Source organism: Dasypus novemcinctus, chromosome 10, assembly GCF_030445035.2.
Source record: "Dasypus novemcinctus isolate mDasNov1 chromosome 10, mDasNov1.1.hap2, whole genome shotgun sequence".
NCBI classification, from domain to species: Eukaryota; Metazoa; Chordata; class Mammalia; order Cingulata; family Dasypodidae; genus Dasypus; species Dasypus novemcinctus.
In genome coordinates this window covers 58,151,445-58,170,489 of record NC_080682.1, presented here as the reverse complement: position 1 = coordinate 58,170,489, position 19,045 = coordinate 58,151,445, and the positions used below count along the sequence as shown (strand labels likewise).

At 42.3% G+C, this 19,045-nt stretch overlaps 1 protein-coding gene across 1 annotated transcript in view; it reads left to right on the top strand.

Moving 5' to 3' along the window:
- Window positions 1–19,045, top strand: part of KIAA1549L (KIAA1549 like) — a 318,974-nt gene that overhangs the window by 244,687 nt on the left and 55,242 nt on the right. Inside the window, exons 15-16 of the mRNA XM_071218358.1 lie at window positions 6,169–6,386; window positions 12,905–13,034. Coding sequence (XP_071074459.1) covers window positions 6,169–6,386; window positions 12,905–13,034 — 348 coding nt within the window. The remainder of the gene's footprint in view (window positions 1–6,168; window positions 6,387–12,904; window positions 13,035–19,045) is intronic.

The following is a 19,045-nucleotide window of genomic DNA, read 5'->3' as shown; positions in this document are numbered from 1 at the left end:
AAAAATTTTGTAACATACACTAGAGAGTGATTTCACAAAAAAGAAAAACATACACATATATGTATACTATACATATGGAGTTCAGCAAGAGAGCAAATATGGTAAAAAATTAATTATCTGTCATTCCTTCATCTTCTGCAGCAAAATGGTCAGTAGGCTGAAAATCTTTACTAGCCTTTAAGAACATGCACATGGAAACTGCACGTATGCTTTCACATTTACATGTGGTCACACACACACGTGTACTTTCTTATGTTTTTCTCATTGTTAAGTAGTCCGGTTGGTGATCATTTCCTTTGTTTATACTCTGCTATTGTTACCTGCAAAGGGTGGGAGATTTCCCAAGTTTTAAAGTCTTTTTCCCACCACACCTCAAGGAGCTAGCCACAGCCCTATGCAACTGGGCATCATAAGCTCGCATCAGGGGCTTATCCTCATTCCACCATCCAGACCACTTACGAAAGTGTTTCACAGCTCTGACTCAGGAAGTTCCTCTTGTTTTTCGGGAAGAAGGACTGAGCTGACCTAAAGATGTGGTAGGTTGAGGTTCACTGATTTTTTAAAATTACTGACATAGCCTTATCGAAGACTCTAAACTTCATTTATTTTAGACAAAAAAACTAAAACCAGAGGGGTCAAGTCATGTGCTCAAAGTTATACTACAGTTCACCAGTTTGGACAGATTATAATCAGTACTAAAACAAAAATTAATATCTATCTCTGTCCCATGATCATAGAGATTCTTTATAAAGCACAGCAGCACTCACGTGTTTTGTTTTTGTTTGCTTGCTTGTTTTAGGAGGTATCAGGGATTAAACCCAGGACCTCCTACATGAAAAGCAGGCGCTCAGCCACTGAGCTACATCTGCTTCCCCATGAGAGTTAGTTTTTTCCGTTCATTTGTTTTTGTTTTTAGGAGATTCCAGGGCTTGAACCCAGGACCTCATACATGGAGAGTGAGCGCTCAACCACTTGAGCTACATCCGCTCCTCTCTTGAAGTTTTTGTCTTTTTTTATTGCTTACTATCACATATGAAAATAAATAAAATTATTCTGTATAGGTTTCTTCATTAATTGAAAATCCATTTAATTCAACATAGATGCAGTTCCCACAAGCAAGCAAAACTTTAAAAATCCCACAAAGTTACACTTGTGGGTCTTGTGACAGCCAGGATATTCAATCCCCTGACTCCCTGTCCAGTGTTTCCTCTCTTTGATTTGCTTCAGCCCATCAGAGAAAAACAGCAGCATGCTTAAAAGATCATGGACTCTCAAGCCATATTTCAAGAGTCTGAGTCCCAGCCCTGCTACTTACTATCTGTGTGATCTCAGGCAAGCTCGTGATCTCAGGCAAGCTCTGTGCCTCAGTTTCTCCATCTATCAAATGGGACCGCTGTGAGAATTAAAGGAGTTAATGTATGTAAAGCATTTGGAACAATGCTTGCCACACAATAAGCACTGTATTTGTTGTTGTGGTTATTATTTTCTTCATCATTGTCATCAGATAGCTGTGAGCAAGGTTCACTGACCATCTACTTTATACCACTTGGCTTCATAATCAGAAGGAACTTGGATGTCTTCCCAAAGTCAATCATGGCCACTGAATCTTTCTTTGGACCCAGTTCTGCCACCAGATATGCAAGCCCAGCGATTAGAGGCCTCTAAGGTGGACACCAATGCTCTGGTGACAACTTCTGATTAGGACCCTCTGCCACTTATGGACCCAGGCATTAGTTGCTATGCCTGGATGTCATCCCAGCTCAGGGATGTGGATGTCATGGGGACACATCCCAAGTCTCTGCTAAATTCACCTTCCTGCTCCCCTGTTCTGCCATCACCCTGTCACAGAAGGAGAACAGATGATCATTTTCCTTGTCTAGAAAGGGATACTTGTTACATTTTGGTAGTTAAAGGAATGTACCTCACTGACATTTGGGTTGTAAAAGAGCCCTGAGCCATTCTCTATAATTTCTGCCTTGTGGAGCTTGAAGCATATTGTCTTATAATTTTCTTTTCTCTTCTTCTCTTATGGGTGGCTGGTTTAAGTGATGAAAGTAAAGCCACAACACCATAAAATTTCCTTTTATGAATTATAGGAAATTCTTTTTAAAATTATCTTAAAAAATATATAATAGCAATACAGAAAGCTCAGAAAAGAAAATTCAGTAACTTCACCAACTTAATACAACCTCTTTTTATTTTTGTACATTCTATTCAAGCCTTTTACCTAACTTGTATATTTAGAATCCCATTATATACAGGTATCTTTTTACCTTGTACCTTAAGCATTTGCCATAGGCTTTCTGGTTATTGTTAAATGACCTAGTTGAGTAGGGATAATATTGTTTGAAAACTAATCCATTGTTCAAAACCTCTAGGATTTTTTGTTTTTAGTTTTTATTTTGGTTATTTTAAATAACAACTGCAATGAATAATTTCATGCATGTCTTTCTTTTTTTAGTGTTTTTAGAGGTTTTTCTTTTTTGTAATTTTTTCATGTTTGCTTTTTGTTTTTTATTTTATTTTTGTTTTTAAATTTTTGTTTCTTGTTTTTCTTCATGTATGTCTCTTTAAAAACTTTTTATTTTGAATTAATTTTAGTCTTTCAGAAAAGTTGCAATAGAGAGTGCCTGCATAGTTACCCTAATGTTAACATCTTATATGATCAGAATAATCATCAAACCTTGTCATTGTCTGGTATACAGACCTTACTTGAATGTCAGTAGTTTTCCCACTGATGCCCTTTTTCTGTTTTGGGATGCAGTCCAGGATACCGGTGGCATTTAGTTGTCTCCTTCTCCAAGCTGAGACAGTTGTTTAGTGCTCTCACAAAGAGCACTGGCCTGTTAATTGTGTAGAATGTCCTCAGTTTGGGCTTGCCTGCTATTTTTTTATGATTGGATTAAGTTGTGCATTTTTGGCATAACCACAGGAGTGTTCTGTATCCTTTACGGTACATCATAACAGAGTATTTAATGTTCATATGATTGGTATGATATTGATGACTATGGATGTTAACATTCATGTCTGACTTTTCTCCTCTTTTGGAATGTGGCTTTAGGAGGTATTCCAGAAGAGTGATTTTTGGATCAGAGGAGATTGTGCTGGCTTCTTCTCTTTACTAATTTTCTCAGTGGCAAACAGAATGAGGGAACAATGAAGTCTTAGGAAATGCTACCAACCTACAAATTCTGTAAAGTCGTAGGTTTGGGGAGATCTTTCTGAAAGTTAGAAAAATATCTCTCCCAGTTTATGTTTTTTCACATGCTCTAAAGATAAAGCATTTAAATGCAGCCTTGGGGTGCAGGTGCAGCTCAGCAGTTGAGTGCCTGCTTCCCATGTCCAGATCCTGGGTTCAATCCCTGGTACCTACTGAAAAAAAAAAAAAATACAGCCTTGTGTTAGTGAACTGTGGGCCTCATGCTGTAGGTTGCTAACCTATCTTACCACTGAGTGAATGCATTGCTACAATAGTCTAGCAGTGAACTTGCATATTTAACCAAGTTCCAGGCATCAGAATGCTTATCCTTGAAAATGGCATAGTTCCTCAGATTTCTGACTCCTGCTAGCTGCATGGATGCTTGGTCAGACTTCCACAAAACCCCACACTCGCAACTTCTTGACCAAACACAGTGAGTCAGATACCTAATCCTCAAAAGGCTGCTTCTTGGAGCTGGCTTGCCCTTCCATAGTTCCCTTCTGTAACAAGAACTAAAAAGAATGTATTCAGAGTAACCTTTATGGGCTAGAAGAAGGAGCAAGGATATTTAGATATTCTAGGAAGGGGGAAATTATCCAGCAGAAGGGAGAACTGTCCTCCCTTAATTTTTTAATTCTGGAAGTTCTAATAGATTTACGTGACCTATTTAAACAGGAGAGACTTCATTAAGAAGAAGAGCTTAATTTAAAGTATTGCCCACAGGGCCTACAGTGAATCAGGAACTTGTGGTCCAGATAGGACAGATATCTTGCATCCAGGCTGTGGGGCCTTGCTCCTTGAGGGTCTTTCAAGTCCAAGAGGGACATAAAGGGTTAAACCCCCCCAGCCCTTCCAAGGTGCAGAGGAGTGAGGAGGCTTTGCTGCCATAGTCCTCGGGGCCCTTGGGCAGCTCTCTTCTCCACTCCCTGGCCTCAGAACTGTGCTGTCCCCACCTCTGTTTTCCTCCTGTGCCCATCTCAGGCTCCTGGCCTTCTCTTCCTTCTCCACAAGCTCAGCTCCGATTGACTTGGGAATCAGGCCCCAAGTCTCTTATCTCCTAGACCAGTAGACCTCACACCTTCTCTTTCCACAGTCCTTTCTTCAAACAAGGAATTTTGCAAGACGCTGATATGGACCTCAGATGGGAGAGCTGGAGAGCTGCTCTGGGCATTGAGGACCAGAGCCAGCAGCTTAGCCTCATTTCCTTGCTGTTCCCACACTTTCCTTGCTCCTGAGGAGCCTGATTCTTAACCCAAATTGCCTGAGCTGCATTAAGAGTGCAGTGTATTAGATTTTTGGAGAGTAAAGACCCATAGCTCTCATAAGAGTTCCAGGAGCAGTCAGTGACCTTCCAAAATGATACGCATCTATGAAACATGGTTTTAAAAACAGTACTCTGGGACAAAAGTTTCTCACGTTGGTGGTGGAACAGAATCAGCTCTGGGGCTTTTCAGAAATGCAGATCCCAGGCCCCACCCTAAAGATTCTGATTCAGAAAGTCCCATGTAGAGCCTAGGCTGTATTTTTTGCAGCTTCCATTCAGCTTGGAGCAAGCCAGGTCAGGGAACACTTGCCTTGGTCATTTTCTAAATGGGAAGGCCTAACTCTGGCAAACCCTAACCCAGCCCCTAGCTCCCCAACCCATTCTCCCTCCCACCCACCCCCCAACCTTCAATAGAACCTACGAGTCCAGGAACTTCAACTTTGGACCTTCCCCACTTTCTTGTCTTCTCATATTGAGGCATGGTGTACATAATGGTTTACTGTGCAGACAGTGGACTCAAGCTGCCCATGGTCAAATCCTGGCACCACCACTGATTATCTGTGGGACCCTTGAGAAGGTGTCTTAATGTCTTCATGTGAAAAATGGGGAATAGTAATAACCTGCCTTTATGGTTGTTGTGAAGATTACAGTAGGTTCATATTCATAAAGCACTATGGTGCGTGGCACTTTGAGACACTTGTGAGGGTTAGCTCTTATTCAAATAATTGCAGTGTTCCAACTCTGTACTTTACCAGTTTAGCATTTTGGGATCTTGGTTTCCACTTCTTTCAGATAGAAATAATGCCAATACTTCCTAGGCTTTTGATGATTGACCTTTAAAAATTACATCCATGAAAATGTCTTATACACTATACATGACTATACAAATATAATCTGATTCTCTACAGGACTCATGGTTCTCTGCATCAACCACTAAGTGTCAGGTGGAGATCACCATCCAGCTCCATTCATGGGTTTCATGTCCTTATCATTTGTTATGTATAACATAGTCATCTGCTTTGACATGTCAGAGGACACATTAGCCACGTTCCTTCCTGGATGTGCAGACTGGCTTTGCCCTATGCAGCAGGACTTGGTTGACATTAGTGGCCATGCAAGGTTTCAAAATGACCACTCTCTCAGGCAAGACATGGATCTACAAAAATAAACTCTCAAAGGCAGGTTGATCATGAAGAGAGGCTTCAGGAGCAGAGTGTCTGCTCCCCCTTTCCAGTGGATTCATCTCAACGCAGCCTGTTGAGGAACAGGCTGTCTTAGCCAGGTGAGCACCAGCTAAATGGCCAGGGGAGGCCACTGGGTTCCCCAGGGCTGGAGCTAGAGTGGGGGAAACTACTCCAGCTGGGGTGCCAAGTCAGAAGTTCCTGGACAGGGAAACCAAAAGTGCACAGGCAGGGCTAAGGCCAAAGCCACCAGACTAAGAATTAGAATAAGGCATAGGCCTGAGCACAACCAGGGCAGAGTGGGGAGAATGAGGCAATGGAAGGTCTCAGGTGACTTCAGTGAGCACCAGGCCCCACGCTGTGACTGGCCCACCATTGGTGGGCCACGGGTGGGTCTGGCTGGCTCAGAGGCTCAGAGACAAAGTCTAGGATGGCTTTCCCAGAAATGTGACCCTCTGATGAAATCCTCACACCTGTTGGCACTGCTGGGTCAGGTGTGGGCCTGAGACTGTCTTTCTCTCCAGGTGAACAAAGCCCTGAAGCAGAAGTCAGACATCGAACACTATCGGAACAAGCTCCGCCTCAAAGCCAAGAGAAAAGGATATTACGATTTCCCCCCAGTGGAGACAAACAAGGGTCCAACTGAAAGAAAAAAGATGTATGAAAAAGCCCAAAAGGAAATCGACCATGTTTTGGATCCCGAAGCAGAACTGTGTGCCCCATTTACCGAATCTAAAAACAGGTGCGGTCTCTAAGGGAATCTTTCAATGTTTTGAGTTTGTTGGTGAGATGAAGGCAGAGGATGTCTCAGGCAATACAGTCTTGGCCCCTTGATCTGCCGCCTTAGGATGGAGACCTTACCTGTTAGATGCAGGCTGTCCATCTGGACCACGCTGCTCTGTGACAGCAGGAACACGTTCATAAATCTGGGAGGAAATAAAATTGAAACCATTTTTTTAGAACTGGGCAAACAACCATAATTGTACTTTAGCTTAATGATTTTTTTCAAACCAGTAGCCATTTCAGGGCCAGATGAAGACATAATTGTCACCTACCTAGTTATGCAATTTCCAGATCAAAGGATATTGTGTTTTTTTCAATTATTTTGGTGGCTCTTACATAAGAAGAACAAATTTCATGTCTCACCTTTTCATTCTGCCTCAGTAAGTACTTACTGTCCGGTTGCTCAGAGCCCCATGCATTTCTTTCATTCATAGATTTGTTCATTTATTCAGCATCTATTGCCACCTACTATGTATTAGACTGTGCAAGATGCTGAAGACTGTCATAGTCATGGATGCTTTGTCTCATTCTTTCATGCAACTCATTCAACATTTATGATAGAAAAGCAGACCAATAGCTGCTCTTGTGGAGCTTAAGGTCTGATAGGAGAGATAGATAATCACTCCAAAGGTTGATTAATCACAAGTGCAAAGTGTGTTTGATGGAGAGGTGTGAGGTCTGTGACAACCTAAAACAGCCTTGGCCTGGGGAGGACATTAAGCCAGGTAGTTTGCAAAGGCAAATACCTTGCCATGGGTTAACTTTAACAATGGGAATTTTTTAGCTTGTGTTTTTGAGCCTGACAGTCCAAATCAAGGTGATGCTTTCTTCCTGAAGACTGGTGTTCTGGGGCTGGCTCCCAGTGGTCCTTGGACCTTGGCACCTCTGTCACATGACAATGTGCATGGCGGCCTCACCCAGCCTCTCCCTTCTCTTCCTGGTTCCATTGACTTTCAGCTTCTACCTGCTCCTTCTGTGACTCTTTTCTCTTTTCTGTGACCTTCCCTAAAAGGGCTTCAGTAATAGGATTTAGACCCATCCTGGGCCACACCTTATCTGAAGTAACCTCATCGAAAGGTCCTAATTACAAGGGTTCACACCCACAGGAATGGATTAAGTTTAAGAACCTGTTTTTCTGGGGTACTTAGCTCCAAACCTCCACCTCTCTGCCACCTACCCCCAGCATCCTTCCAAGCTTAGTTGCTACCTAAGCAGAAAGAGAGCTCATATACCGGGTGAAGAGGTATGGGTGAGCAAAGCTAAACATGTCCCCTGTCTTCCTTTCCTCCCCCCTTGAAGTACTGACTCCAGAGCATTTTCATGATTTTAGACTACCTTTTTCAAATATATATCCTCCTTGGGAACAGACAACCACTTAGCTATGAGCCTGCCAATCCTCCAACCATCAATGCAGCCTGACAGATACATCCTGCACAGACTGGTGGAATAGGGCAGCTTCTGACCTGAGTGGATATTTATTAAAAACAAAAATGTCCATGTGACAGGCTTGGATAGAAGCCACAAAAGTCAAGCTGTGGAGGGGGAGCTAAATTGTTGTATGAATTCAATCAACAATTTTCTTTCCTTTTTTTTTTTTTTTTTTTTGAGTGGGATTTCAACTTTTTTAATATGTAACTTCAAAAATTTTATTTTCAATATAGAAAAGAGAGACTTCTAAACCAGTGCTTAATTTACCATGCTTCTAATTAGGCTTGGCTGGCATGACAGGCTATTGATATAAAACCACACTGACAGCATTCAGAATGCATGTGTCATCATGTTAATAGCAGTTGAAAAGAGAGCAGAAAAGCTATGGATTTCATAGGGAGCCCAGGGCCTTCTTTAGCTTTCATTTTGCACTTTGGGACACTTTTCTTCGGTGGTCTTATTTAGATTCGGGTGGGTAATTGTTTTCCCCGATTTCCTGCTGACACTCAGGGAAAATGAATCTAAGTTAATGTAAAAGGAAACAAGTTTGGAAGTTATTTGGGGAAAAAAATTAAAATTTCAGTTTTAGGGCTTTTAGAAGAACGAAGAACAAAACTTTTTTCAGTAGTGAGGTATCCCTACTTCCTAGCTAATGTAGACAGATTTTTTAAGATCCTTTTTTGGCCTGCTGATAAAGATCCTTTTTTGGCCTGATGAGTATATGTTTAATTCTCAGTAATTGTCTGCTGAAGAAATGATTTAATGACTCTAAAACAACAAAAATTGTTTTTTAAAAAATGTTTGACCCGTTAAAGGGAAAAGGTGATCTCCCAATAGGGTGAGGTGGGCTTAGGAATGAAGAGAGGATTGACAAGAGATGGGAGTGAGAGGGGAAGACTACCAGAGAAAAAGAGAGTAAAAGAAACAGGTGAGCTCTGAGCTTTTACTCTGGACACACCTGCTGCTTACTTGCGGCTGCCTACTCTTTGTTATCTGTTATCCCAGGTTAAAGTTACTTGTTAATTGCTGTTCCCAATACAGATCTCCAGAGGTTCTGCTCTGAATGACCTAGCCACAGCAAGGCACAAGTGAGCAAATTATTCTCTTGTTTAGAGGTCACATCAGGAATCAGAAGTTAAATTAAATCAAATAAAAGACAAAGTTCAGAGTCCAAATTTTGACTCATCACTAAATCTTTTTAGTTTCACAACTTAAAAAAAAAATCAGACCACCCCCGTTTTTGGTTTATAAACTCTTACTCAGAAACACAAAGTATATCACGTAACTGAGGCTGACTGCCGTTGGCCCACCTGGAGCCCCTCAGCTCTCACTGTCCACGTACAAGCCAACAGCGTCCGACCAGAGGGCTTTTTCGTAGCATGCGTCTGGATGGGAATTGATGGATAAATACCCCCTGGTTGGGGAACCTCGAGGTGTAAGCTACACTGTCTTTCAGACTTCCCATGTGAGTTTGAGTCCCAATTGCTCAAAGTACTAATACCTTTTATTGGCTTCCTTCCCTTCCCTCTCTTATTTCCCCATTCCCCACTGGTGCTTCCTGGAATCCCCTCCCAAAGAAACCTCCTGCGCACAAATCATCTCAGCGCCTGCTTCAGGGAGAACCCAGCCTAAGGCAATAACATGTAACAGAGGTGCTCTGATGAAGCTGAACCTCCTCCTCCTCCTCCCTCTCAGGGACTCCAGGCCATCTGTATGGAACCCCAGGGTTCCATAGAACACATTTAGAGAACTACTTTCTTAAACTAAACTGGGATTAAAAATCTCTGAAAAAACGAGTAAAAGTCATCCTTAACTACCCAGCAGGATTTTCAGAGGCAAAAAAATTTACTTCTCAAGCTTGCATGTTTCAAACTTATATTAACTTTTCAAGAAAATAGGTGAATTTACCTAATAGGACTCCGTCAAATTAAAATAAGTAATTTCTCTATCAGAGAGTCTAATTAATGTCCAGGTAGATGCTCGCACACTCTGTGGCTGGTCAATCGAGATCCATATGTGCACCACACAGCAGACGTTGGCTCTGAGGGGGATGGACTTGGGGTGCATGCCGCCCTCTACGCTTTCACCCACAGTCATGGTTCTTGAAAGGGCTTACACAATCTCGCTATTGTGTGTCTAGGACTTACAAAATAACCCAATTTAAATGTCAATTGCTAATCCTAGTATTTATTCCCCCACCACCCTTATTAGTAAATCTTCTAAATGGGCTAATTGGCAATCTCAGGACAGTTGTGAAGTCTGCTTTTTTTTTTTTTCAAAAAAATGATTTGTAATTAGGTCAAGGATGAGAATTCTTTGGGGTCTCCCTTAAAGTATGAATCACTCAGAGCAGATTCTGTTTCACCAGCTTGCTGAAGTTGTGCTCCTTTCCTAAAGGAAGCCTCTAATTGCAGATAACTATAGGGCACAGTTTATAATATTAGGTTATAACCTCCTGTATTAGTCAGGATTCTTTGGGTTGCAAATGACGGAAATTTAGCACAAACTGGTTAAGTAATAGGGGAATTTATTGTTGAATGTTATTCAAAGGTCAAGGCTTCAGGCATGGGTGGAGCCAGGGACTTAAATAATGTGACCCATATTTGATGTTGCACTCTCTTCATTCTTTGTGGTCCGTTTTCAGACATGTTCTTAGTTCGTGGTGGCAAACTGGCTGCCAGCAGCTCCAGTCTTACATGCTATCTTCCTGGAAACCTCAATGCCAAGAAAGCACTTCTTTTTTGGTTGCCCTGGCAAAAGCCCCGAGATTTGGTCTCACTGGGCTAACATGGGCCATGTGCCCGTCCCCTGGCCAATAAGAGATGCCCTGTAGATGGGCTCATATGGTTGATCCAGCCTGAGTCTCATGCCTACCCCTGGAGGAAGGGGGCCCCCAAGGAACATGACGATACTTTTACCAAAAGATAGTTACCTGGTGAGCACAGCACCAGGCAAGCAAAGACCACAGATGTTCTCTAAACAGGTGTAAGTTCCTCATGCTGGGGGAGTGGATGTAAGTTTGTTTGTTCACCACATAGCTGCAAGGGCAGCACTTTGCCTTGAGAGTTCTACTGTCTGTTCTTGATGCTGTGACTAACTTGTGTGATCATGAAAAAGTCTGTACAGCTGCCAGGTTTCTGGCTTCCTGAATAGGAACTGGAAGAATAAAGCAGTCTCTTCACTTTCAACCCTTGAATAGGTAGAATTTTAGAAAAATTCATAAAATAGGTGGAGTTCTCTGAAGATAGGTGGCTTAGTCTTGCAAATGGTTTAGTAACAGAGATAGATATATTGTTAGGTGAGAGACAAGGATCCAGTGATTTTATTCCACCTTTGTCACTCTGCAGGATCATGTGAATGTCACCTTTCCCCACTCATGGAAAGACAGAGCATTATTTGTTGCCACTGTGCAAGAAGCAAAAACAGCCACAGGTCTCACTATATTGTGTTTCTTTTGCAAACCTCAGAAAGACTCCTCTAATGCCAGTGAAAACAAGTCTGTCTGAATTTTTTGGGGGCGATGTTGAGTACAGGAGCCTCTGTGCCTGCTGTGCCCATACTGGTACACGCTGGCTCCATTTAGGTCTCAGCTTAAATGTTGCCTCCCCAGAGACGTCTTCTCTGACCACACTTATCTAAAGTCATCCCTCATTCTGGTCATCCTGCCACATCTCCTTGTTTTCCTAATAGCACTTATCACTCACTGAAATAATCTTGCTACTTGTTTGTCTCTCCTCATTGAAATGCACACCATGAAGGCAGAGAGCATGTCTGTCTTTTTTATTTTAAATAATTATTTTATTTATTTGTTTCTCTCCACCCCCTCATTGTTTGCATTTGCTGTGTCTGTCTGTTGTCTGCTTGTCTTCTTTTTAAGAGGCACCGGGAACTGAACCCCAGCCCTCCCCTGTGGGAGGCAGGCACCTAATCGCTTGTGCCACCTCCACCCACTTGGTCTGTCTGATTCACTTGGGGATTCTCATCACCTTCCACAGTGTGTGGCACACAGTAGGCACTCAATGCAAATAATATGGGTGGATAGGTGAATAAATGAATGAATGCATGAGATTATATTAGTTTCTAAGAGCTGCCATAATAAAGTTCCAGAAACTGGATAGCTTAAAACAAGAGAAGCTTATTGCCTCACTGTTCTGGAGGCTAGAAATCCAAAATTAAGGTGTTGGCAGGCCATGCTCCATCTAAAACCTGAGGGAAGAATCCTTCCTGGCCTCTTCCGGCTACTGCTGTTTGCTGCCCATCACTGGCATTCCTTGGCTTGTAGATACATCACTTGGCCTCCTCCATCTTCACCTGGCCTCTCTGCTGTTTGTCTGTGTCCAGTTCTCCCCCTTCTTATAAAGACACCAATCATATATGGTTACGGCTCACTCTAATCTAGTTTGGCATCATTTTATCTAATCCCACCTTCAAGGCTTCTATTTCCAAAGAGGGTCATGTTCATGGGACCTGGGGCTAGGACTTGAAGATGTCTTTCAAGGGATACAATGCAGCCCATAGGGCGCCCAGACTACCTTAGCTCAAAAGGGAAGCCACTGTGGAGATAGAAAAGAAAATCTATCAGCAGTCTCAGGATTAAGCAGCCTGTTAGCTGCGAGGCTTATTAACACATCATAGCACCCTGCCTATGAAGTCAGAAAGATTAAAGGGAGCAGGAGGCTGCTGGGTCAACAAAGAGAAGTTTGTTCCTCCAGTGTTGGCTGTCCTAGAGGGTCAAGAGAGACTCTTGGCCTTGCTATCAGCGGAATTTTAGATTAGATTGCAGTGTTGCGATTGATTGTAGTTACGTAGTTTCTATAAGAAAAAACATTTACAGTTTAGCCAAATGGTTATAGCATCTGGGGAGAAAAAAGAAAATACCTTTATTCCACTCTTTCTACAGCCTCTTACGGCCAGGGAACAAATACTATCAATTCTGAAATTTGTGAGGCAAATCCAAACCCTTCATTGGTTGCCTGTAATTTGGATCAGTGGAGAATTCCATCTGTCAGGGCATTTGCTGCATCATAACAGTTGTTGAATTTTCTTCAGGCAACAGATGAAGAACTCTGTCTACCGAAGCCGGCAGTCTCTGAACAGCCCGAGTCCAGGGGAAACCGAGATGGACCTTCTGGTGACACGGGAGCGACCCCGGCGCGGAATCCGTAACAGCGGCTATGACGTAAGTCTCCTGATGTTCTCGGGTGAATGCAAGCTCTGCTCTCCCCTTAAAGCAAAAGGGATCTACCTTCCCATAGTTGTTATGTTCATTGTACATTTGTAGAATTTTTAATGCTTAAAATTGTTTATATTTTATTAGTCTTTATTACTTCTTTTACAAAGTACGGTGACTTAGAATGTGTCAGAATCACAAATTATAGCTATTGATTTCTAAATTCTACCATTTTATGAATAGTACAATATTGACCTTAACTAAACAGAGATTCTAAACATCCTTAAGTTTTCCACCCTTTGTCCTTAGAAATTCAGTAGGAACCATGGGCGTGGGTTAGAATTCATTGGAACACAGGCTTCTTTCAAGCCTGAGCAATGTTGAGAGATTGGATTTGTTCCCTGATTTCATAACTCCTCAATATGCCACGGAAACAAGGAGATGTCCAACAGAGCGATTTGATTTCATGTGATGAAGCTCATGCTTATGTTCACAGATGTCTCCAAACTCTAAAAATTCGCCTAGTTTCACCAAACTTCCCTACATGATGAGCTGTGTACATCCTGTCACCTAGTTATACCCGTTAGTGTTAAATAATAGTCTATTGAGGTATTCAGTAATGCTTCTCCCTGCCACAGAATGTCAAATGGTCTGGAATATACTCTTAGGTTTCATGAAAAATGTTTCTTTCCCACTCCATTAAAGCATCTCCTCTAATTGTAAATGAAATTTTCTATACCAAGAGTTATAATTCAAGTATGTCTGGATAAACTTTTGTTATAATTTGAAAAGCTATATTTTGAAAATGAACCTTGATTCCATAAAAACACCCTGCTAATTTGAAGGTGAGGAGATTTTTTTTTTCCTCCCAGGATTGGCCATCATGTCCCACAAAAGCTTACAATGGGATTTTTAAAAATCCAATTAAAACCAGAGATATTCTCCCTAATTTGAATTTCTAATTACCTTACATTTAAACGTGACGTTTGTGTCAGTGGTGATACCCTTCCCTTTTATGTCTTTTCCCTTTCTATATATAACAGTTTGATGGTTTAATTTCATAGGATTCCAGATGTTTGGGGCAAATCTCTTTTTTGGACGTAAGCTGAATTATTCAATATTGATTTTTCTCTTCATGAAAATATTTCTTATGCCAAACTCAAATCATCAATTTGACAGTCAACCTCTCATTAAATACCAGGGATTTGAGGTTGCCAGTTAATCTCTTCTTGCCAATAATGAATATTCTTCCTGGACGTTTGGTTAATTGGGCATCTTTTTCCTCTGCTAAGGCACCTGAGATATGATAGGATTCTTAATTTATTCTAAGAATGGTATTAATATGTTTTTTAAAATTCTAGGCACAAATACTTCTACAGTTATGTGCAAATAGGCCAGAGATTTCCCTCTGAATTTTACAAAGGGAACACTGCCGTTTTTTTAAACGACATGACATGACTTGACTCACTTGACATCTTTGGACTGTCATGTTTTTATTTTTTTTATTTTTTTTATTTTTTTAAAGATTTATTTATTTATTTAATTTCCCCCCCTCCCCTGGTTGTCTGTTCTTGGTGTCTATTTGCTGCGTCTTGTTTCTTTGTCCGCTTCTGTTGTCGTCAGCGGCACGAGAAGTGTGGGCGGCGCCATTCCTGGGCAGGCTGCACTTTCTTTTCACGCTGGGCGGCTTTCCTCATGGGCGCACTCCTTGCGCGTGGGGCTCCCCCACGCGGGGGACACCCTTGCGTGGCACGGCACTCCTTGCGTGCATCAGCACTGCGCATGGCCAGCTCCACACGGGTCAAGGAGGCCCGGGGTTTGAACCGCGGACCTCCCATGTGGTAGACGGACGCCCTAACCACTGGGCCAAAGTCCATTTCCCTGTCATGTTTTTAAATCACCTAGAATAATGAAAGGAGAAAGTTGATTTTATTCCAAGGAAGGCCCACTTCATTCTAATAGATTTTTTGAAAATATACATTTCTTCTAGAAGTGGGATCTCCAAAACATAAACAAATATAAGCTTCCCTGTGAGAAAGAGAAAATGATTATTCAGGGAAGAAGTTTAAGAATTTAGACTGTTGACTGTAAAAAATGAAATTGCTTTTGTTTCTCCTATGCTTTTTATAATAGTTGTATATAAAGTAGCTATCATTTACTGAGTACTCACTATGGACCAGGCCCTATTCTAGTGTTTTTCATGTGTATTATCACATTGAATTTGCAATCACTGTAAGGTGGGTATTATTATTACCCCTATTGTGTAAATGAGGAAGCTGAAGCACACAGCACTTACATAATTTGTCATTCTGGCTCCAGGGTCTGTGTTAACCACCATTACATCCTCCACACACACTATATATTTGTTTAGCCTCTATTTCTGAGCCTCTGGAAGAGATTAGATTTCAGGTCTCAGAAGGATTCTTAGGCAGAAACTCACACAAGCAAAGAATGAACCAAGAGGTAAAGTAGGACAAGAAGAGTCATAGTTTTAAACAATGAATTCATTTTCTACTCTCTTGATTTTTCAAAAATGCCAAGGTTCTCCTGGCAAGACAACCCAATAGCCTGGCAGTGAACAGGGAACTCAGTTGGAAACATGTCATTTTTCCTTCTGGGTCTGAGACTCTCGAGTCCTGGCCAAAACGTGTGGTTGCTTGGCCGGGTTTAGGGAACAAGCCAGAGGGACCTGCTCCTTGATACTGTAGAAACAAAAGGACTGGGGGTTGTTTTAATTTTAAAATTTTCAAAAGTTGGCAGCATTAGAGCCCCCAAAGGAAAGAGCCTGCATGAAATTAGCAAACAGACTCTACACAGGCAAATCTTAGCCCCAGGAAATGGTAGCAGTTGGGGTTGTTTCTAAGCTCCATAGAACTGGAGATGATAGCAGGAATGGAAGACAGACTCAACTCCAAGGGGTTTGGGAATCACTGTATTGTGCAGCAACAATTCTCAACCTCTTCGTTACCCTAATATAGGGGTCCTTAACCTTTTTTGCTCCACAGACCCCTTTGCCAGTCAGGTGAAAACCATGGACCCCTTACTAAGTCCACACTATATTGTGTATTATTTAATAACTATATCACACCCGCACCAACACGTCCCCACAAGAATGATGTTTTTTTGAGTTTCAGTTCAACCTCACGGACCCCTTGTTAAGAACCCCTGCTCTAATAGCTAAGGATGCCACCAGGGATAACTATGTTTTTAAGTTAACTTAAAAACAGGGATAACTAGTTTTTAAGGAGGAGGCACCCCCTTTTGAAGGACGCGTGATTTGAACTGATCACTCCTGAAAGACTAGACCACATCATTAAAATAACTTTGGCACTGAAATTAATTCCTCCTACTGCATAATGGGTATAGAAAAGATCATGCCAACCTAATATTTAAAAGCAAAAAGACCTCTATTTCAAAGTATTTTAAGGTTTTTATTTTCCAAATGAAAGTCGGGCAGAAAATAAGGAAGCAGTGGGGAGAAGAAAAATCCTTCAAATGTGAATTCTCAGGCAGCATAAACACTCAAATGATGTTTCCTACATCAGTCGAATTATTTATTCCTGTATGTAGATGATGAATCAGCCTTCGCTTCCAAAGAGCAAGTAATAATCAAATCATTCCCATGACATGAAAATGCACCTCCTTAGCCTTGATTTGTGTTTGGAGTTTAAAATTTGTGGCAGACATGGAGTCAGCTTTATGCCGGGGCTATGAAGGAGACCCTCAAATGGGAATTCTTTGAATTTTACCTTTGAAAATAAATGCCGACCTCTCAGAAGTGGAGACCTTTACCAGCTGCTTTCCTTAGGTTTCTCTCCAGCACTTTGTCCAAGATTCCACATCCTGAAGATGCTGGGAGTCCATTCGTCTCGACCCTAAAGCGCGGGCACTGGGTTTGGAAACGTTAAGAAGGATCTTTGATCCCTCAGTGTATCTCAGAAGTGGCAATTTTGAAGGCTCTGCTGTCAAAATCACAGTCAGCAGTTCTCATTCCAAAAGCTTTCTTCTGGGAGATGTTTTGAAATGGTAGCAAAAGACATGACTATAACTGAGAAGTGTATGTAAATCTACAAAAAGGAATACTGTACCAGGCAAGTTTCCATTGCAGAGCATAGAAAAAAAAATCTAGCTGTTTTAAACAGACACAAAAATATTAATATGGGGAATTAGGTTTTATAAAATCATCAGAGGAGTTGGGGGAGAGTTCCAGGAAAGCCCCCTAGGACAGAACTACAAGGATGCCTTGAAGAGAGGCTGCTGCCCCTGCCCTGAGCAGGAAAGTGGGAAGCAGGCTGCCCCTGCACGCTCTTGGCACCAAACCAATGGGAAAAAGGAAGAAAGCAAGATTGGGTAGGGGTAGAAGTCAGGCAACAGTGCAATCCCAATAAGGCTCAGCTGACCCCGTGGGGAGCTCTGAAGCTCAGATGATCCTATAGAGTTGTCCTGTGTTTGGGCAAAGGGGCTGGGCTTTGGTACATTAGTATTGACCAGTCATGGGTGTCCTTGGGTAGGGCCAATTTCTTTAGCCAAGGGCAGTTCCCAAAGAGAGCTAGGGGCCGGCTGGCAGAGTGCCCGGCAGCTGGGGGTGGAAGTCCTGAAGGGGGATCTGAGCAGCACCCACTCTACACTAGCTCCTTCCAACCCTTGTGCTCCTTGGACCACCTGTTGCCCCCAAGCTGGAGGCCAGTAAACAAATGAAAACACCACTTGGGAGATGCTATCCCTTTTATTTCCTCTAGCAAACTTTTACTGAGTACAGTGGAACTATGACATCATGTGGACGTTTAATATATCATACACGGCTAGATAGGAAAAGGAAAAAATAAGCATTTTTTAAAATGCTGAAAATTACCTTTTGCCTATATTCTCTTCATGTGTACTGATCATTTATTTCTTTTTAGGCATTACTCTATAACATATACACAAGCCAGGCATACTGTCCTACATGGATGATTTAAGGGCTGTTTAAGGGTTTTACTATATCTGATTTTTCCCTATTCTGCTAACATTAGCATCTAAGTCCTGCATGAAATACCACTATACCTACCTGTGTGAGAGTCTACAGAGAAGGGAAAGATGAATTAACTCCAGTGCCTGTTGCCAGGTGCCTACAGACTTGTGGAGAAGAAAGGAAATGTGTGTTTGGTAGAGGCACAGGCAACATGCTGTGCAGTGGAGAGAAAGAGGCAGTGACCTTGGTGGGAGCAGGAAGTCCTCCTGAAGGTCAGTTTCGTCCTGGCTGTCCCACAGCTCCTGCCCGGTACAGTCCCAATTACCCACCATGCTGGAGCACCAAACAGCTGCCAGGGGCATCCTCCAAAAACATATACCCTTGCTTACAACCCTTCACGAGCTCCCCACAACTTATGATAAGACTCGAAATCCAAGCTTAGGCTCAGGACTCGTCGGCTCTGGCTGGCCTTGTCATCCCTTCTAGCTGATGCTCACCGCTCCGTAGCCCACTCTCTTGGCTTGACCTGCTCTTCCCCAGACTTGTCGTGTTGTTTCACAACTCCATGCTCTTCCTGAAATAGCCCTTCCTGCCTACTAGGCAATGCTTTTGGAACTCGGTTTAAACATTATCTGCCCCACGAATCTTCCCTAAACCCCATGCGTGTGGGGCTGACTGAGATGCCCGTCCTCTGTGTTCCAGGGGCACCTGGCACTCACCCCAAAACAGAGCCCTCACTCCCCTGTCCTGTTTGTTGAGTTGCGTGTGTTATTCGCCATTTGACTCTTTAAGGGTAGGAATCACATCCGTGAAACCTCAACACTCAGAATAGGAACTGGCACATAGCAGATGCTGAATCTCTGTTTGTTGAGCAAATGAACAAACAACCAGAAGAGGTGACTCCTGAGCTGGGACTTGAAAAAATGAGCCCAGATTTATGTCTCTGAGGTATGTAAACATTGAATTTGTGACTATCAAAACTACAGACAAATGTCCATTACTGTTTGGGATTCAGCATAAAAGGTGGGTATCACTTAAGATGATTTGCTAAACAAACAGAACACCCGAG